The sequence below is a fragment of the Gadus chalcogrammus genome, chromosome 7, assembly GCF_026213295.1.
Source record: "Gadus chalcogrammus isolate NIFS_2021 chromosome 7, NIFS_Gcha_1.0, whole genome shotgun sequence".
Taxonomy (NCBI): domain Eukaryota; kingdom Metazoa; phylum Chordata; class Actinopteri; order Gadiformes; family Gadidae; genus Gadus; species Gadus chalcogrammus.
The window spans coordinates 11,090,893-11,113,244 of NC_079418.1; the positions used below are offsets into that span (position 1 = coordinate 11,090,893).

Here is a 22,352-nt window from a genome sequence, read left to right on the forward strand (position 1 = left end):
TTATTTTATATCATAGATGTTATTCCCCATCATACTGCATAATCCTTCAGGATGCCACTGTTTCTTTGCTTTATTTGGGTTTTCTATAGCATATCGCTTTACGTAGAAGCAAATCCATTGAAGGATCCTTTGCCAGTTTCTGTGATGACAGATAAGACGGATGGGCAGCCACTATCTACAGTGCACATTGCAGCTGGTATCTTGAGAAATGGCGGTTTAAAGTTTTTGCTTGTTACATTGGTGATAGTTTAAACAATTATAAATTATACCCATCTCAGCTTTCATATGCTTTATCATTTGTATAGATAGCATGATGTGAAATATTTTAACGTAGCTTGATCCGCATGCGTTGAGGTCGACTTGTTTGTTGGACTCGTTGGAATAGTTTATTTCCAGAGCTGTCCGCCGCCGTGCCCTTCGCCTGTTAGATCACACGGCTGCGCCATTTGGTTCCGCACACCCTCGGCTTGTTGATTTCTATCCCCAAGACTCACACTTCAAGCCTATTTCATGGGCATGAGACATATTGTATATTTCAGTGGGCAGTGTCGACGGTCAGCGAGGGAGGAGGACGGGGCTCGCCGCGGAATGCGTGGCTATCAAAGTTTGGATAACGGAGCATAAGTTGAACTGTGCGTTTCGTGTTGTCTAGTCCTCCTGTCTGCTCCTCTGTCGTCCTCCTGCATGTTTTCCACCAGGACACAGAGCTGAACCTAGCGGGGAGAGGTTGTTGTCGTAGCCAGCAGGCTGAAAGGGGAGAGATTAAATCATGTTGCAAGCTAACGCTAGCTACCATTGCCTTGGCTAACGCTCCAGTAGCGAGCTGCAGCTAGTCGCTGGAGACAACAACACTACACACTACAATAAGAAAACGCCGTCTGAACACGGCTACTGGAACACAACAACACAACACAACAACACGCCAGCCTCTACAGCCCAGAACCTCCACATAGCCTGCGGATGGCTGAATAACCAAAGCTACCGGTCCAAGTGTCGTGTGTTTCCAAGTGCGACGCCTCTCCCATAGCTTTCTGACAGAATCGCGAATTCGTGCAGAAAAAAGGGGCGTTCCCTGCCGCCAAGTGTCAAAGCAGCAGCCCTGCCCTGCCCGGTCGTGTAGCGTTACGGCGGCCAGCGGGCTGTATTATGTAACTTAAACACTAACTTGGTGTTTTCGTGTGGCGCGTAGACCGTTTTCAACACTGCACTCCGTCTTTATTTCGGAATATTTAACCCGCAATGGACTTAATTACTTATTTTCTACGTGAGATCTTAAAAAGTTGCGCACAAAAAGGGTAAAGACGACCGTGCTGCCATTCTGACCGACTGTCTTGCCTTTGGAGGTTTTTCTTTTTTCCAACACCCTGAAAAGGGCGCTAGCAGGCAGCATGGATATCCATCGAGTGTGACAAGAACCCGTGATTATTCTGAACCATCGGTCTGGATAGGACCATGTCACCAGGAGTCTTTATCAAACTTGGTAGACGGACGATGGCCTAACCAGCGCACTGGAGCGCTGTCTCTTACCCCAGGTACGCCTCTGGAGGTCCTCCATGTCTCTGATCCCTGTGCAGACTAGTCTTATCTAATGTATCGGAACCCTGTATGGATTAGTCCTATCAAATGCATTTGACTAGTCTTATCTAGTGTATGTTATGCCTATATGCAGTCTTATCTAACGCATAGCTCTTTAGTTGGAGTAGGCCACTAGTCCTCTACTTTGCGCCACAGAAGCGTAAGGCATTCCGTTTATATTGTGCCATTGTTAATATTTGACTGAAGACCTTTTAAGGACACCTTTTCTTAAAGTTGTATAATGTGTGAAGAACTCAGGGGAACAAAAACTGTGCTCGGTTTAAATGTTATGACCAGATTCTCCCTGGATCTGTGCAGTGTGCCATAGCAGCCAACAGGTTGCACTAATGGTGCGCTCTGCGCACAGCCGGGGTGTACAGTAGAGCCTACAGTAAGGGGAGGGGATAACATGTTAGTCAGGAGAGGTCGGCGATAATCTATAACCAGTTGTGCCAATCCACTGACGAGGAGACGAGCTGCTGGCCACGGTTCCATGTCGCATGTTTGTTATTTGGATTAATTATTAATGCGCACCGAAACGCCCATTGACGCTGTGCACTTTATTGCGAAGATCTGTGTTTACTTGAAGTGCTCGCAAATGGGGAGGGACTAACGCTATTTGTTGTTTCAGAAGTTAACATTCGTCACTCAAGAATTCACATTTTAATCAAAGTTTAAAATGGGTGAGTTGTGATCTTTTTGAGGGTAAAGCATGCTATTGGCCTATAGACATGGCGAACGCCATATCCGTGTTTTATGCTTTATGGTTTACCGATAACATACATTCCGTCATTTTCGACACGTTAAATGACTACTAGAATAAGAAAAAAGCTTATTATGAACACCGATCGGTGTGTGCAGTAGGCTATGGGTCGTTGGCACTGCGTATATTGCAGAGCAGATGTGCTGTCATATAGCCCACCATATCACTAAAGTGATATGTCATGTTGTGCAACGTTGCTGTTACTTTTATGGAGACTCAATTCATTTCAACTTTTTTATCGAGAATTATTTTAACCACAAGCCTAGCCTAGACATGCTTTGAGTATCTCCTGGGAATGCGTCGCAGCGCTGTGCAGATCGTACCAAATCGGAACCCTTGGCGGTATCAACTGGGCAGCTCCACTTGTTGCTGATCGAGCTCTTTCGTATTTCTGTCATTTTTTCTCCTCAAAGTAGGCTAGGCTACCCTTAGGAAGCGTTGCACGTTTCATAATCGCAGATGACATTTCGAGAGATTAGAATTATGATTGATAATGGAGAATATTATAATTGATGCAACAGATTTGGTTGGAGTTCAAGATTATTTTCTTAGTGTGTGTGTGTGCAATATAAGCCTTCAATTCTTTTTTATCAGGGCTGACCATGTTTTTGTGGCTGGATTACATTTGACTACGGTTCATCTCGTTTTTTGTGAGCGCTCCTTCGGGAAGATCTTACTAATTTTCAAAAGTTTTTTTTATCATGAAGTGAGTTTTTCCCCTCAACCTATGAGTTCAAAAGCTGTGTGTGGGCTGCATCACATCATGTCACCTGCCACCATTTTCTATCATAACCTTTTCTTCTTCCACCCACTGCCCCTCCCTCCCCCTCCCACATACACCCCACCTGTGTCAGGATCAAGAGATGGATCAGGGTGGACTGAGGCGTAGCGGTAATCGAGACGACGGATTGACATTCAGGCCGACGGGCGAGTTCGACGGAGGCGGAGGAATAGGAGGTGGAGCAGGAGGAGGAAGAGGAGCAGGAGGAGGAAGAGGAGTACAGCTTCACTCCGCCATGCACCTGCCTGCGCCCAGGGAGGCTCCTAACGGAAACGGCCCGGGTGGACGCATCGTGGTGGGGGAGGGCAAAGCCCTGGGAGTACAGAAACAGCAGCAGCAGGGGCCGCTTCAACAGGAGCAGCACCATATCGATGTGTTCAACATGGAGGGGAACCTGTCTTTCCTGGAGCAGAGTATCGCCGACCTGGACAGGATGTCTGCCTCACACGTCATCAGCACGTCCAGCAGCTCCATCCTGGGCAACCTCCCACTGCCTAACCTTTTCCTCATGCACGTCAAACAGGAAGTGGATTTCGGCCTGGAGAAAGACCTGGCCACTTACTGCGGACCCTGGGACAAATGGGACTCGGCAGCCGATTGGATAGCGGCGACGGAAGTCCCCTGATTGAGGACAGCCAGATCTGGAACGACCTGGAGCTGACCAGCTCCCTGCCGGACATCAGCGATTTTGAGTTGGAGGGCGAGGTGGCGCACCTGGATAACGTGCTGCACGAGGGCAGCGATGGTGGGGGCGGGGGTGGGGGCGGCGGCAGCGGCGTAGCAGAGCTGGGTGCTGCGGTGAATGGCGCAGGGCAGCAACGCCACCAGCACCCCCATCCGTTTCCCCCGCCGAACGGTGGTCAGAGCCAGCACCCACCCTCGTTGCAACGGGGCCGGCATCAGCCACAGCAGCAGCAGCAGGCCCCGCCGCCCCCCATGATCCCCAGCATGGTGATCAAAGAGGAGAAGGACGTTGGCGAGGAGGACTCGTTTGTCCGCCTCTGCACCCCAGGCGTGGTCAAACAGGAGAAGGTGGAGGCTGGCGAGCGCTGCCAGGTCTCCTGTCTCCAGAGCAGGCTGGGCCCTCTGCAGGGAGCAGGGGGGGTCACCACCAACACCAGCGCCGCCAGCACAGCGAGAGGAGGAGCAAGAGCGCCCGCTTTCGATTACAGCGAGGCTGGCGCCACCTCCAGCAGTGCAGGGGTGCTGCAGGACCAGAAGCCCTTCGATATGTACGCCGACCTGCCCCTGATGGGGGCCGGCTGGGGCAGGGGAAATGGGTACGGGGAGATGTCGTCCGTGATGGGGAGGTGCAGCGCTGCAGGCTTGGCTTTCCCCCTCGGTTTCCCAAGGTAGGTGTCAAGATGCCCAGCTGTTCTGGAGCCCGGCTTTTGCTTTACTCAATCGGTGGAAGATTGAATTCAATGTGTCCCCTTGTGTGCTGGCATTGTGATTCATTTGTGGCAGAATAGGAGATAGCACAAAATAAATCACGTTGCATTTAGGGAAAGCATTTAAAAAGATACAGCCCAACACGTTTCAGACCTTGGTTGAGAGTTACCTGAGCCAATGTGTTTAAGGCGACTTAAAAGATGTGTCTTGTTTTCAGGGGGTCTTCACAGTAAGGGTGACCCGAGGGGATCCTGAATGGTCGGCCAAATTGGCTCCAGTCATTCCAATGTCAACTCGCCAACTCAGCTAATTGCATGTCTAAAATGCAGGCATCTTAAAGGGGCGAACTACTCTTTTCTATAGTAGGCACTTCAGCAGTGATTAAGGTTATCGCAACAGTGCATAGGAGTAAATTACATTTTACGATGACGTAACCTGATCATGTGGTTTATTGTGGAACGTTGAATTGTTTGTTATCATCCTATATTTATATGATGTCACATCTGTTCAGTGATGTTCATGCTAATAGATTGTTCCATATCGGGCAAAGTCTGAGGGGTATTGTAACCTAGACACCTGATCAGTCTGCCGCTGTCAGATCTAGTACTGTCGTAGTGGACTGGCCATGTTGCTTTGGTTTTTTGTATGTTTTTGGCACACACAGTTTAAGATGATGAAGTAATGATTAATGAATATCAATCCTAATAGGTGATTTTTCTTTTTCTGAAAACTTCAGTTTCCTCATATGTTTGCAGTTCCCAAAAGTAGATTTGTTGGTTTACTCTGGAGAAGCGCATTCGTGTTCTAAGAGAGACTCTAGATCAGGGGTTCATAGCAATTTTACCTTTGTGGTACAATATGGAAATGGAGGGGGGAGTGATTATAATTCTGTCATTATCTGCTCATGTTTTCCCTGACACGTCAATAAGCCTATTTCTAATTGTAAGGCCAATTAAGGACATAAATTGTTCCTAACGGTTGTGGTCAATTATCCCAAGCGTTTTCAGAGAACCGCTACAAGGAGTGTAGGACAGATTTGCTTAGGGTTAACTAGAAGAGTCCCTGGAGTCTTTGACGGTAACCAGAAACTACGAGTGGCATAAATTCTCTCTCTCTACCCTCTCCCTCGCTCTCGCTCTAGCATAGCTTCAGAGAGGAGGGGACAAGTATGATTATTAATGCAGATAAATGGCATAGATTCCATAGGTACACTTTACTTTTCAATTCAACTTTCATATCAGATTGCTCAATGAAGAGATTTTTGCCTTGCGCTGCAATCAAGATGAAACAACATTTTGGTCTTGTTTTTTGTTTCACCTTCTTTGCTGTGGGCTTGTTCCTTCCAGCTGGTAGTTTATCTAACTTAGGGCCCTATCTTGCATCCGGCGCAAGTGACTTAGTCACTGGCGCATGTGTCGTTGCTAGTTTACAACTGGCGCAAAGCGTTCTTTTCCCACCAGCGCCACTCGCCGGTAAATTAGGGATTGATCATGCGCCGCAAGGGGCGGTTCGGCGGAAGGAGGAGTGTGTTCTGGCGCAAACGGTATTTTGCCGTCTCTGAATACCATTGCGCTACTGACCAGGAAATACCTGGTTTAAAGTCAGTGGCGCGTTGTTCAGACGCTATTTTAAGGGCGGATGCATACATGCGCATGCGATGCATACGGATTGCTTGTGCACCTCGCGCATACACTTTGCTTCTCTCATCTACCTAGCCGCACATTCTTGGTAAATTATTTGGGAAAGAACAGCTGATGCAGCGGTAATAAGTTGTACTTTTAAATCAATGCATCTGCAAACACCGTACAGCAAACACATATTTTCTTGACACAGACATCGTGTAGGCCTACATGCCCATAACTTTTAGGATTGATGAGTAGGCCTATTTGATCGTGAAAAACATTGTTTTACCGCGAGTGAGTGTTAAAAATAATGAATGAATGCGGCGCGCGTGTGTGCTCTGTAAGGCGCCCAGTTTCCAACCTCGAAATTTCACTTCATTTAAATTTAATTTGCATGGTATTTCTTATCCTTACCAGATGCCCGAACCACCTCAGCTGACTCCTTTCTAAGTAAAGGAGCAGCGGCTCTAATCCGAGTTCCTCACGGATGGCTGAGCTTCTCACCCTATCCCTATCTCGTCCTTTCGGTCATCACCCAACCCTCATGACCATAGGTGAGGATAGGAACGAAGATCGACCGGTAGATCGAGAGCTTTGCCTTGCGGCTCAGCTCTCTTTTCGTAACAACGGTAAAGCGAACGCAATACCGCCCCCGCTGCTCCGATTCTCCGGCCAATCTCACGCTCCATCCCTCACTCGCGAACAAGACCCCGAGGTACTTGAACTCCTTCACTTGGGCAAACTAAAAACGTAACGCATAATACAATCAATGGCAATGTAGGCCTATATTACCGCGGGGACACATGCATATTAGGATAGCATACAATACTGATAAGAAACAATGTTTATAATGTATTGCGTATATCATTAAATAGAACCACGTTACCGCATATCATAGCCTATCATACGTTTTCTTTGCGAAATGTATTTGAGGACTCAGTATATTCCATGTGTGAATTATGCCATATTAGGCTATTTGGCAATAAACTAAGCCATTTGCAGTATGAAATTCTCGGAGACTGCAGACGCGCTGTCAAAATATCAACTCGTCCGATTCAAATGCGCTCATGGCTCTTAAAGGGGATGGGAGCTGGCACTCTCATTGGTTTGTTGCACGTTACGCCCAAACCACACCTACGGGTAATTAGGCTGCTTCAGACCAACCCTTTTGACACTTGCGCCGCGGCGCAAGCATCATTTATCCGCCTGTAAAATAGCGATAGCGCCGTAGAACCGCCCACAAAGCTACTTGCGCTTTGCGCTTCCCACTTGCGTTTCAGACCGTTAAAATAGGGCCCTTAGGGTTGTTAGGTGTTGGACAACTATGGAAATAATTGAAGAACTTTGTGTGTGGCTCAAGGAAAGACACATTTCTTTTTCTCGGCATAATATTTGGACATTGTTATATAATTGCCTCATTTAATTGAGTAAAAAGCAACTGCAGGATCATTATTAATAAAAGTTTAATAAACAATATCACACGTATAATTAAGTAAACTCGAACTAATCAAAAACAATCAATCAAAATATGAAAGTTTGTTTATTTGCTATTGTCATCTTAGTCATTGTATATCTATCCACCACAATGAAGAGTGCTAATTCCGTTATCTGTCATCCAAATAAGGTCATGACCGAATAAGAATGTTGGGACGTGTTCTACGTGGATCGAACACAAACTGCATATATATATATATATATAATATATATATAACTGCTGCTCTAGGATATGCAAAGGACAAGGACAATCAAGGCTTCTTGTCTATCAGGAAGGACTGGGCCGAACACGTAGGGACTCTGATATTTAAAAGAGTCAACATGGCCTTTGCTGCAAAGGCAGTGTTCATAATTCGAAGGCGGACGATGATCCCCCACCTGCCTGTCCCAGGGAGTGGGGTCCTGGGGTCCTCAACGATGACAGGGGATGTTCCTGTCAGTTATTGCTGCCCGATCTGCACGCTCAAGGCTTGTGTTTGGGTCGAAGGTGTTTAAAGGATGTTTTAAAAGATTGTTAAACAGACCCTTGGAGGCTGGGCGGTCAGGGTTAGCAGCAGGGTTGGCATTGCTCCATAGGACTGTTTTATCGTAGCGGTTGTATCAAGCTGTTCACCAATCAAATTACAAAGGAATTGTTAAATGTCTTGAGCATTTGAAACCCCATCTCATTATCTGCTCATGTTTGCCCTGACATGTCGATAAGGCTATTACTAATTGTAAGGCCATTTTTGGACTGAAATTGTTCCTAACAGTTGTGGATGGTCAATTATCCCAAGCGTTTTCAGAGAAGCGCTACAAAGAGTGTAGGGCAGATTTGCTCAGGGTTAACTAGAAGAGTCCCTGGAGTCTTTGACGGTAACCAGAAACTACAAGAGGCATAAATTCTCTCTCTCTACCCTCTCCCTCGCTCTCGCTCTTGCTCTCTAGCATAACTTCAGAAAGGAGGGGACAAGTATGATTATTACTGCAGTTAAATGGCATAGCAGATTTCATAGATATGCTTTACTCTTCAAGTTTATTTGATTGTGAATATGTCATTGTAAATTCCCTGAAAGCAACCAGTCATCTTTATATCAGATTGCTCAATGAAGTGGTTTTTGCCTTGAGCTGCAATCAAGGTGAAACAACATTTACATTTTTGTCATGTTTTTTGTTTCACCTTCTTTGCTGTGGACTTGTTCCTTCCAGTTGGTAGTTTACCTAACCTTTAAGGTTGTTAGGTGTTGGACAACTATGGAAATACTTGAAGATCCTTCAGTGTTGACCCATTGTTGTTCTCAGCCTAGAAATGTATTTCATATTTTTGCATTCCTTTCTGACTCATTAGATTCCCTTATGGGTTTCCCGCTTTTTTGAAGGAAAGAGGAATCAATCAATCCAAATGCTTGTTAGATAACATTTAATGTGCGTGATACTCCTTGGTGGGGTTGAAAAAAAGAAAACATCTTATATTTTAATCCATTCTCGAGTTTTGTGGAACAATTACAATTGGATTTGCTCCAAATAAATGACTGAATGTGCCGATCTGTCCAACCGTTCATTTCCTTTTGATCATTACTCGTAAGGGCAGCGGTTATTACCTCTCAAGTGTCTCCTGTACACCAAGGCCCCCTTTGGAAGACCAGGTCATATGCTGTAAACAAGATGAACAGAGGATTCAGTCCTTGGAATTATTTGTATTCGCTGCATGTCTTACGAGGCAGCAGCCATTTCTACAGCACAGCCTCGCTCTGGCTGTTGTTTTTTCCTCCACATCTAGAAATTTCCCAAGCAGTTAGCTCAACACTAAACACAGCCACTCGCTTGTATTCCTCTCATTAGCCATCCTTGAGGATCTATTTGATTTTCCTCTTCTTGTTACCTTTATGTAGGCCATTTTTCCATCTCATGCGTGCCTTTTGTAATCTTGGTAGTTTTTCTGTATTTTGTTCATTTCACTATAACTGTTTTTTTCATACAGCTTTGAAAAGCACCTCATTGTGCACTTTGAAACTGCATTAATTCATGTTCCGTGACACAGCATCAGCATCCGCTACCACTGTGCTGACCCTTGTACATATCTAGCAGCATGGAAGTGGTGCAATACTGGCAGATTGCAGCCAGTATTAAACACAGGAACCTCACAGCCATATGATGGGGGTTTAGCTGAAATGGGTGTATTGTGGTTTCCAACAAGGAAATGGTGGGAGGTCCTCTCACGAAACCTGTTACATCATGCTTTCGTAGAAAGCCCAACATAAAAACCTTTATTGTGTATATGTATGATGCCCACTCCTCTAAAAATGATGTTAATTTGGGTCAATGTTAGCTGATGAGTTTGCATTGCGTATCCGACATCCCGACGGAGAACTGCGAATGCTCGAGTGGTCTCTGTAGTTACGGAGTCGGATTACGGATTCGGAGTAGTATACTTTGGCTAAACGGTCCGCAGGGAACTCCGACTTCAAGTTTTTAATTGCGCATCGCAAAACAAGCCTTTGCATTCGCCATATTAATGCTATGTACGCAACATTTACGCACCTCGGTCCAGCTCTGTAACCAAACCACCCAGAAGTGCCTGTACCGTCCGTTACGGTTCGGTACAAATATGTGTATCGTTACACCCCTTTAATCTATCATATCAAGGACTATCATAATTTAACTCATGTGTGTTTTGTTTTTGTTCTCTGGCGTTTCATTGCTTCCCGTTGGTACGTTAGCGTTTTTTTACTTTAGCCTACCTACTTTTGGTCTTCATGATTCCATTGGATTTAAATTAGTATATAACATTAACAGTGGCTTCATTGCATTTCCATTTTACAATTCATATGTTCATTTCTTGCATGCATAATTGCACAGGTAACACAGCAGTGAACTTAATTGTAACTACTCCCAAATCAGGTGAAAAGCAATACACTACATAAATAAAAGAGAATTTAAATGCACACTAGAAATAACCATAAAAATACACACCTGTACAAGACAAGTGAACAAATGTGTAGAAGCAGAGTTTGTACAGTGAGTAAAGTCAGTGTAGTGATTTACATGTTCAAGGTACGTATGGCCTGAATTGAGAAGCTCCTTCTCAGCCTTTCAGCCCTGGGAGTGGAGACGCTTGCCAGAGCGCAGTCATTCAAATAGTTTATGGTTGGGTTGATGGACGCCCTTGGTGATCCGGTTTGCCCTGGGCCTCCATCGCCTGGCATAAAGGCCTGAAAGGCTAGGCAGTGCTGTTCTGATGATGCGTGGGGCACACCGTCTGACTCCGTGCAGGGCTGCCTTGTCCCGAGAGCTGCAGCTGCCAAACCAGGCATCAATGCTCCCAGAGAGCACAGACTCAAGTGTGGCGATGTAGAAGGATTTCTGCAGCGCTCTGGAGGTCTTTAGTTTCATCAGTCTCCATAGGTTATCTATGCACTGCTTTGAGAGTGAGTAGACCAAGAGAGATCCTCAGAGAGGAGGACTCCAAGGTATCTGTTGCTGCTCGAGCGGGTCACCGTAGTAGATAGGTGGCGTGTGCCTCCTGAAGACCCAACACCTTCTCCTCTGTCTTGGTGACGTTCAGATCCAGTTTACTGTCTTCATCGTTTTAACACCATGAAGACAGAACCTCCACCTCGTCCAGGATGACTCATTGTTATATGAGATCAGGCCTACCAGCCCTGCGTCATCCACGTCAATGCATAGGCTACTCTGATTCAACAACATGGTCAAAGATGTTTGATACGATTTTAATCGTATCAAAAAGAGTGACTTTTGTGAGACAGAGGGAAGTACTATGGTATAGTTGGTTTACTACATTAACAATGTTTAAAAGCCTATACAAGACTGTTAAAGACTCCTTTAGAAATAATAATAGTGGTCATATTTGATCAAATATGGACCTCTAAACTCAAAAGGAGGTGGTTCAATGTTGCTCTAATGAGAGTCAGTAGTCAGAGAAAACATTTGTTACTATTCTATTTGTTAGAAATTAGCATCTTTCAAACCGTTCTCCCGGGGCAGCGGGCACCTGGACCCTGGCAGTTGTGGAAAGCCTTCTCTATCCATGCAACCCTATTTAACACCTTACCAGTTTGCGTGGCTGATTTATCTATTGACTCATTAAAGTGCTTCCTCTGCAATGGTGCAACACCGACGCATACCTTTTTATAAGACCATTTCTGTCGTAATGCACCAGAGCCCTACTGGAAAAAGTAGCTGTGTTTCCATCTACCACTTTTGTCCCACAGAAAATAAAAAATTCATACAATTAGGTGCATTTCAACTGTGTTGGAATGAATCAACTATTTTTCACAAAGCGTACTTTGGTCAGGAGTTGGCGGTAGAGGCTACATAACACATGGCTGTTATAACTATGTGGAGGTTGCGAACCAGAAACCAAACCTTGCCTTGGCCATCCGAGAACAATGGTTAAGGCCGAGGAACAATTTGGTCTCCTCATCGATCCATACGGATCAATTGTAGCCCTTTCTACCAACCTTTTCTTATGCACTACTTTAAACACGGCATAAAAATAAGTTGATAACAATAGTGCCACTGCATGAAAAAGTCATAGGGGAAACACTGAATTAACTATCCCTCCTTCTCCCTGAATTTAACATCCAGCTTTTGCTTCCCAATTCGTGATTCTACTTTCTATCCTTGAGTGTTAGTTGAGTTGCTTCCTTCAGTTTGTCTGTGGAGCCTATTTTGTGTGTGTGTGTGTGTGTGTGTGTGTGTGTGGTGTGGTGTGTGTGTGTGTGGTGTGTGTGTGTGTGTGTGTGTGTGTGTGTGTGTGTGTGTGTGGGTGTGTGTTTTTATGTTTGTGTGTGTGTGTGTGTGTGTTTTTATGTTTGTGTGTGAGAGAAGTGGGCTTTCTGCAAGCAAAATAAAAACACAAAAGACGATGCTAAGGACTCAGTTTCCGTTCTTCAATGCGACAGGCTATCAGCTAGTGGGTTGTTGTTGATGCCACTTTTTGGTGTCATTATGCTAGTGCAATGCAATGGAGTGAGGCACATGATTGGTCTTCGCGTATTTGAACACAACTAGGCATGGTGTCTGAAAACCCTGTTTGTACTATCTTGATTTCCACAAAGCAGTAAAGCAACACACAACATAAAAAGATCTGTTCCCTTAGGGGTCATTTGAGACACGAGGCTCTCTACCACCCCTCCTTGACAAATTGCTATAGTTTGTGTGTGTGTGTGGGTGTGTGTGTGTGTGTGTGTGTGTGTGTGTGTGTGTGTGTGTGTGTGTGTGTGGTGTGTGTGTGCGCATCAACTATATATGCTGCCCTAACCATACATTTTGTGAATACATATTTATATTATTGATACAAATATCGGATATATGTTGGTATTTTTTGCCGCACTGAATATCCGTGTTCGTATTTGTCTTCAGCCCCGGCAAACAACCCTTGCACTTAAAGGGTGTGTACTACATCACCCCTACCATATCATATGATTGCTATGGCCTTATAAAGACGGGTGTGTTGTCTGAGCCTGAGCCTTCGTCCCCTCCGAAGAGCATCCACAGAGGTCTACGTGATGGTCCAGCTTGGCCTGCACCACTGGTCTCAGCCCTGTCCGATGCATTACAAGGATACCTCCGCGTCAACAACTCTGTTGGTGAATGAATAAGTGACCATTGGAATACCTACCAAGACTTTGGGCAGTGCAGAGAAAGCAGAGGGTTGGTGATGCCAAACAATTGTTGGCGGGTTCAGAATCCCCCTCGCAGGATGACGTGTTTCTTCTTCTACCTTATTCGTTTTGAACGGGCACAACTATGACACGTACATTCTTTGCTTTGTCCCAACATGCTCTTTTATCCTGAGATCCAGGGAAGTTTCCAGGATTCTGGGTCAGTACCAGAATGCTAACTGTCTCTGTAACTCTTAACAGTGGCCTCTTAACTAAAGGCCTCTGTTTAGTTCAACTGTATGAGACTTTTTAGCTTTTATACTGCTCCTGGCGGATCAGGTCATCTCTTCAGTGATTGGTTCAGGGAAACCATATTGCCTTCCAATCAGATACAGCCAAGCTCCACCATAGGTGTGTGAAGGCAACAGTTCTCAATAGCAGATACTCCCTCGGGAAGCGAGTGCTATTTTTGGGTGATTATTTTCAAAACATTGCTCTCTTGCCAGCGATCAAATCTTTCCTACAGCATCCTACACAACCTGTTGGATTTGGTCATTATAATGCATATGATGGTTTTATTTGTTTAAACCCATTTGAGATTCTGAGTAGGCTGGGAATGATGATTGTTGAACCCTACGCTATTGCTATCCCCTTTCTCTGAAGCATTTCCCCCTCCATAACATAATATGTTACATTTACATTCAGGGGTTTATGCTGACGCTTTTATCCAAAGCGACTTACAACCATTCATTTACACATTTAGTTTCGATTTCAAGGCTGCTAGCATGCTAACTGGCCCAAATAAGGGAAACATGGGGATGGTGATTGTGCCATCCCTGATGGCGGTGGTGGGCTGTTAACGGATGGCGTCTTCTGTTGGCGAACATCTTGAGTCGATGTCGGCCAGCCTCGGCCAACTTTCTATGGTTGGGCTTTTGGCTTTTATTAGCAAACACCTAAAAACTTAACACATTACTTCCTGGCATTGTCATCCTTTTTTTGTTGTTGCATATATTTGTATGAGCTTTTTGTGGACAGGACCATAAAGAGAGACTGAACAGTGGGTTGAAGAAGAGAGGGAATGACATTGAGCTTGGGACCACAGAAGGAAGTGGAACCTGGTTTGCTGCACGTGGTGGGTGGAGCCGCCCTATGCCATAGATATTTCTGTCCTCGTATATTGTGTAATATATAATATTGTTCTGATAGCCCCGGCTCAAAGTAGTCAGGTTGAACAGGACATGTAAAGGATGCAGCATGGTCTCTTTCACGAGACAAAGAGTGATACCAATAACTAGTGTCAGAACATCTTTGCTGTGAACATAGAATATTGCGACTGCGTTGACAGCCTCAGCCTCGTCGACAAAATAATATGCTTTCCACAGATTCAGCGAGGGGTCTGGTCTATATGGTCATGTTTTACTGTGCCTTGTAGATGGCATTAGTGCCCGGTCTTTGAGAGAAACGTCAGGGATAGAGCATCTTAATTCAACTGCCTTAAACCGCTTGTCTGTGTCTGGAAGACATTAACAGCGAGCGCCGGAGGGTGCGGGTCGCCTTGCCAACGCCAAACTCGGCTGATGAGTCGGTAGACGGTACAGTGGTGACGTGTTTGATTTGCTCAACAAATCAGAGGTTGAACATGAAGAATCGGTCCCTCACTCTCTCTGCTGTGTCGCTGAAACCCCGGGGCCGCGCGTGCACAGCAGGCTGCCACTCTAGGACAACCCAGAGGACCTTGTGCCGTGCTCGGGCCAATGATTAACCCACTCAAGGTTACTTTACCAGTATTGGCAAAGACTTGCCTTCTGTGTATTTAATTAAAGGATTACAACTCCTATAATGGCCACACTTAAACCCATGTACAAAAAGCATTTTTTTATTGTCATGGGGGGGGCTTTGAGTCCCGATAACCAAGGTGGTTGCTAGGGGCCTACCAGTGGGCGTAGCTCTTTGAACACTGGCTAGCCGCCAGAGATCAGATGTGAATGCGTAGGATTCTGTCAATGCCACCACTAAACTGCTAGTTTTCCCGCTGTTCTTTGTTGTCTCCATGTGTTTTTTTTTGCAATTTGTGATGATGACATTTGAATAGGAACGGCTACATATTGTAGAGGCATCCTAATTACATTTAAACTAGACAAAATCCCCTAATATAGGTATGCACACAACATTCTACTTTGCAGGGATGCAAAGAATATTCTGAATAATTATAGAGTGCCAGTGAAGGGAAGGCGAGGCTGTCTGCATTTTTTTAGGCTACCATAAATATGGCTGCAGTATTTAATTATTATACATTCAACGTAAGTTTGTACAATAATACCAGTTGTTCTATAATACAAGGTGAATCCCTAGTATTTTTTGTGACCAAAGTTGTACACCCGTCACCGCTTTTAAGGGGCAAGCCTGTTTACGATCAATTCATTGTTAGCAATGCATGAATTGCAGCATGATTATTGTGACCCGTTGACCTCAGGGGATTGTATGCAAGTGCTTACTGCTTAGTGGGTTGCATGTTGCTGTTAAAGATGCAGTGTGAAGGATTACACCCCCCCCTTCTGCCCTCACCACTCAATAGAGGAGGAGCTAAGGTAGCCTGTAGCGGCTCGCAGGGGGCCAGTTCGTCCATAAAGAACCGTGTCCAGTACTGTCAGGTGATGAGGTTCATTGCATGATTAATAAATTATCTTTGGTTGTTTAGTCTATGAAACTATAGTTCATAGCTGAGTAGCTGACAAGTAAAATAATGGTTATTGTTGATTCTTGAAATGTATGGCCTGTTCTGGGATACTGTAGAAAAAAGGCGGTTTAACATGGCTCTCTATAAAGATATTAAAGGTTGTATCAGAGTTGTTGGGTACTTCTGTTGGTATTTGAAGCGCGATCCCAAACAGATAGAGCCAGCTCGCCCCTCCCTTCCGTGTTTCATGCATACAGAAACAAATATCATGAATGCAGCGGAAAACCCCAGAACACCCACACATTGTCGGCGTCGGTGATTGGTTGAAACTTTATTTATCGGCAGCTAGCCGATCGCGACGAATGATCAGATGAATGTGATCATCTATGTTCATCTATGGTCTAGCATCACTGATCACGATACGACTTTAAGGTCTCATTCTAGGACAGGGATGGGCAACTGGCGGCCCGTGGGCCGCATGCGGCCCGCATCCTCACTCAGTCAGGCCCGCATCCTCACTCAGTCAGGCCCGCACATAATAAAAAAAAAAAAAAAAACAGCCACTGTTTTTCAGTTTTTTGACTTCATTGAATGATGACGTATGTGAGCCCTTTGCACTGATAAAAATACTGACCATTAATTTGGCTGTTTGAGCATGGAAAACATGAAATGAATGTATGTTGGTTCAATTAACATACCGTACATAGGTTATGATTCTGGATGATTTTTAGGTAGTGGCTATCCCCAAAATGCACCAGAATACAGGAAATCATGTCTACCAAATTCAAAATTGTGTAGCTTCTCTCAGCTCACGTTTAGTTGAAGTGTGCAGTCATGTGGCCCTCCGATGGTTATTCATGTGGCTGTATGATGAAAAATGGGGCCCTCTTTATCATGAAAGTTGCCCTTCCCTGTTCTAGGATAACGAAGCGGTGCACATTTAAAGTAAAGTGCGATGACCAGCCTTGTACGCTGGTTACGATTAGGGTTGAGCACCGAAACTCGGTTCCAGTAGGGAACCGTTTCCGATGCAAACGTTTGTAACGAGATCGAATAAGAACGCACGTTTCGGTGCCTCATAACGGTGCATGACTTTTTTTTAACGCCCCCTGCCCCGCCCCCATGGTGTTGCGGCATCAACTTATGTTAGTGCTGGGCGGTATACCAGTTCACACGGAATAACGGTGGTATTTTCGTTAGGATATGATTGTTGTATCTATCGCCATACCGGTGTATTTGATTACACAACGTTCGGAACGCAGCGCCGCACGACACTGTTCCAGACAGGACCCTTTTCAATGTTGCGCTAAACACGCGTGGTACGACTGTGACTTTCTTTATAGGTCCATGACTGCGAGGCGTCAGGCCAACTGGTAAAAGGGTGTGTCACTCACGGGTCACGACTTTCAATCATATAAACCATAAAGCCTATGGGCGTCTCGTGACTCGGGACGGACTTGTGAACGCGTTGCGGCATCACTATTTGATGTTGTTCTGATTGAAGATCGGCAGGTTGTAGTGGTGCGTGCGTGCATGAATGAATGAAATTGTGTGTGTGTGTGTGTGTGTGTGTGTTGTGTGTGGTGTGTGTGTGTGTGGGTGTGTGTGTGTGTGTGTGTGTGTGTTGTGTGTGTGTGTGGTGTGTGTGTGGTGTGTGTGTGTGTGTTGCGGCGGGCGAATGTAATTTCAAAGTAACTAACAAACAAACTCAAAGCCGATGCATTCATCCAAAAGTTGGTTTGCTTGTGATTCATTTTGAGGAATGGAACCTTTTTATGTCATATTTTCATCCTTTTTTCTCTCTTGGTGGTTGCCTGGCACTTTGCTTTTGTGTCCCATTTGAAGTGAGGTGGTTGGTGCAGCGAAAGCCACACACCACTACCCCTTTTCTTAACTCTTGGTTTTCTAGCAGTGGTGGATACCCAACGGGATTGACAAGGCCTGTAATGTTGATATCCGGGCTCTAAGGTTGATATTGAGTTCTTCAGACACCCTCCTCTTGGGTGCTTCCCTCATTCCCCTTCACTCTTTCTGTCACTGTCGCTTTTCTCTCAATCTTTTCTCTTTCTTTCTTTTCGTGCTTTTCTTTCAACATTCTCTCTATGTTTGGATGTGGATTGCTTCCAAATAACTCACTGGAATAGGGTCACAGTTTCTTATACTATACGGACTTTTGAGCTAATTCTACATACAATAATTTCAAATTTGTGTATAGAAAAGTATGTATTTTTCAAATGTGTACTGAATATTAACGGCCCTTATGCTGCTTGACATAAGAAAGGCTCAAAGAAAAAACCTACTCAAGGAATGAACTTGGGGTGAATTACAGACAAACATGCTGAACCGGTTTATTTCCTTATCATTGCATATCTGCAAAGCAAAAGATTATTTACGTCAAGGTTCAAACTGTCCTTTTCACTCTCGTCTTCAACATGCACGGCTCTCAGGCCGGTCATGTGTATTTGGGGAATTTGTTTGTGCTGCTGTGAAATTAAATTCATTAATAAAATACTTTAGCGATACCCACTTTACATTCATGACATTGCAGTGCAATACAAGCCCAAGCAGTGCAGAGAGTTGAGAAGGGTCCACTCCAGAGATGGAAATTAACTTTTTTGCCCACCAGCCACTGTGGCAGGTAGATTTAAAAATCTACCAGCCATTCATCTTTTTTACCAGCCACTTTTTATACGCTAAATATTTTTTTTATATATGCGTACATTTTAAACAATATAATGGTAACAATAGATAAGAAAATTGTTTTTCATCCACATCAGTTGGTGTTACGATGACAAGTTTGGGGATAATTCATCTATACAAAGTATTTTCATTAAAAAACAAATGGACATATTAACAATAAAACAACATGCATGGCTACACCATCATAAGTCGGAAGGAACATTTGTTTTTTTATAATGTGACTGCATACAATGTGTCCACAGACATGGTAACTAACGTATGATAGTAAGCATAATTGGCCCTTAACACTAATATTCAGAAAAAAACACTGCCTTAAAAGGCTATTGGCTTAAGCAATACAAGTAGAGGCATATACTTGAACTTTATACTCTGAACTTTTAAACGTTGCAAACGTGCAAACTATATTTATGTGGCATTCAGTCCAATGCTGAAAATATATCTGTGGCATTCAGTAGGCCAATGCTGTGGTAAAGTGTGTAAAGTATGACCAAGTGTTTCTTTCTGTTCAATAGATGGAAATTTATCAATCCCCTCTAGGAGAAATTTGTTAATGTTTGTCCCTATAAAACAATAATGGTAAAATAATAAATACAAAACACGACGGTAACTGTGTAGGTCAAGCCGTCCAATCCGAAGGCTCTACCTAACCACTCCCCCTACTCACTTCCACCAATGCAAAGCGAACAGAACTGAGTAGGGGAGGGCGTAGCCTAACTAGTTTGTGAACGACCCAGAGAAACGCAACGCAAAAATGTAAACATGTATGAGGCTTTAATAAAATCCCGGACGATTTTGAAATTCCGCAACACATTTTTTAAACGTGTCTCAAAAAGAGGGCATGTCCGGGCAAAAGAGGACGTCTGGTTGCCCTACGTATGGGAAACCGATTTGATCCCTACCTGTAACACTGTTTGGTAATTTCTCTGCTTGAGAAATGCGAAGTGTGGCGTGTGCATGGGTTGAATTTTGTGTGTCTCACGCCGAATGCGTGAGACTTGAGAGCCAGCTGTTATCGATACATTATCCCGGGTTCTGACAGTCGCAATTCAGCAAAAGAGGCGTAGAAGAAGAAGGGGGCCCGATGTTGACGGTAATGGTTGTGGAACTGTGCAGCGCCGTTAACGAATGTATTAAATATGCAAATTTGATCGGACCTGATTGGAAAGTCTACCCGACACAGTGGCGGGTGAGGTGACACAATTCACCCGCCACCATACAAATCCACCCGCAAATGGCGTGTGGCGGGTGTTAATTTCCATCCCTGGTCCACTCTGACTGAATGGAGCATCTCCTCACCATGGTGTTCAAGTGGCACCTGGCTTCTGCCGAGTGGGGTGAGCGGATGGAAGAGACGTCCCCTCACCCAACTCAAAACACTGTAGTCACTAAAGACCATAATTATTAGTCATCTTTATCAAGCTCCTCTAATCACTATACTCACTATTGTCATTCTAATCAATATCTTCTCTATCGTCAATTTGCTCCAATCACTATACGCACTATAAGAGGTTTGATTGGGCACAACATAACAAGCCTTACCCAAGCCTGATATTTATGCTTAAGGCTGACAGTGCTATGCACATTTTTTTTTATAGTACTCTGACAATGATCCACGGGCACGTCATACAATATCCGTAACAACCAGCGTCAACCCGAAGATGGCTGCGTCAAACTCCTCCTCTCTCCTCTCCCTTTGGCCTTGTTTAAACATTGAAATAGCTGCTAAAGTCATTATTAAAACCCTTCAAAATGTATTCGCTTTGTAATCAAATGAAATCAATTCAGTGGTGCAAATGCTCACGTTGCTCTTCACATACATTTGTGGATGTATGTTTAATGGAAGGGCTAAAACACTGATTAAAACAGATCATTATCTCACTGATTGGATAATTATCAAGAGCTTTGTATCATATCTCTGTGGAGACACCTTTTATTATTATATATGGCCTATCCTGGAGGGCCCTTGAGCTCAGGGGCCCTTGGGCACAGGCACAGAGGGCCCCTGATATTATGGTCGATCCACGCTCGACAAAAGGTAAACATCACAGTGACTGTCCGTCACTATGTGACATTCTTATTAGCTCGGCTCTGTCATGTGTGTGTGAATGACAGGACAGAGGGGTGCGTCTGTCTCTCTCCCTTCCTCTCTCCCCGCCTCTCCCCCTCTCTCGCTCCCTCCCTTGCTCCCAGATTAAGAGCTGAGGAAGCTGCCCTTGTGTCTAGTCCACTAGTCTAGTATATCTCCAAAAAGGACACTGAGACTACTACACCCAGAATGACCAGAAGGCTTACCCTGCGTTCACACCAAAAGATGCATTTGCTGCCCGAACGCGTTGACGCCTGAGTTTTGCGGCGCGTCAAATCAAGTTTTGCGGCGCGGCAAAGGTTTTGCGGTGCGTCAAAAGTTGAAATATTTCAACTCGAGCAGCATTTGACGCGCCGCAAAATACGTGAACGCGCCCTTCGCCCGTGCCCGGCAGCGGGCACGGGCATGCCGCGCCGCAAATCAGATTTTGACGCGCCGCAAATCAAGTTTTGCTGCCCGTTTTCTCGGCAGCAAATGCTGCGGCAGCAAAGCAGCAACGCGTCTCTACATTCACTTTGAATGGGATCACGACGCGCGTCAACTTTTTGCATCTTTTGGTGTGAACGCAGGGTGAGAAGTGAAAGATTTTAAGCAATAGCACAGTTTAGGCTTACATTTTTTTTTTATTAAAAGAAAGTCAGTTGTACAAAGGTTGGAAGTAATACCAAGACGTTAACCAATTCTACTTGATACAGTTTAGAAAGACAATCAATGTATTTATTTTCACAAAAATAATTTTTGATGACTAATGGATCAGCACACATGAATGCACAGGCTTGGAAGAATGTCAAAATGCTAATGTTAATAAAAAAAATACAATAATTTATTTTATAATTAAAGTAGAAAATAAAAGTAAGTTGTTTCATCACAGGGGTGTTATTCCCACCTCTGCATCTAGTTCTCAATAATAACACACTGAAGGGCCCCTCCCGATCCACCAGAATCCCCAAAGGATGTCAAGCGTGTAACATCTTGCTTTCATCCTCTTAATGCCTCTGGGTTCAGGCTATTTCTGTATGGGAAAGAACAAGCAAAATGTATTTTGCTAGAGAGCATTACCTCTGAGTTAGGGGTGTACTGTATAAATGGTATAGAAAGTACACCGGTGTGAATTTGCGCTACGGTATGGATTTGACGTAACCTTGAGACCGGTGTGACCGGTAGACAGTGTTGTGTGTAACGCGTTATAAAGTAAGTAACGCGTTAATACAGTAACATAATTACTTTTTCATATAAAAAGTAAAGTTACGCGCATGTACTGAAAATATTGTAACGAAATGTAGTTCCTTTTTCATTCGGCAAATTTTCTTTTCCAGGGACAGAAATATAGTATGCTATTGCGCAAGCACGCAGGTGCGCTTGCTGCCTACCTGCGTTCTTGCGCAATAGTCCCTTCACAAGCTCTCATTCCACACCGTACGAGACAGACGCTGGTAGTGTGAAACTGTCCCTGCATCTCAGACATCGCTTCCGCAGCCATTTTCCAAAGCCAGTTTTTATGACAAAAAAAGCCAGCGGTGGAACGAGATAAGAATCGCCGTCGCCGTTTACCTGTGTAAGGATATGGTTCCCTCGATCACTCGATCCCAGGTACGCGTTACCTGCTCGCACACACTTCACCCAAATTGAGATGCCAAAATTATTCGGCAAGGT

The 22,352-nt window shown here is 44.6% G+C and overlaps 1 protein-coding gene across 1 annotated transcript in view; it reads left to right on the forward strand.

Annotated features, from left to right (window-relative positions):
- The first annotated feature begins 308 nt into the window (after positions 1–308).
- The window catches only part of LOC130385967 (glucocorticoid receptor-like), a 71,024-nt gene continuing 48,980 nt past the window's right edge, over positions 309–22,352 (forward strand). The window contains 3 exon segments of the mRNA XM_056594753.1: positions 309–1,532; positions 3,193–3,687; positions 3,690–4,471. Of these exon segments, the coding sequence (XP_056450728.1) occupies positions 3,202–3,687; positions 3,690–4,471 (1,268 nt within the window). The 5' untranslated portion in view covers positions 309–1,532; positions 3,193–3,201.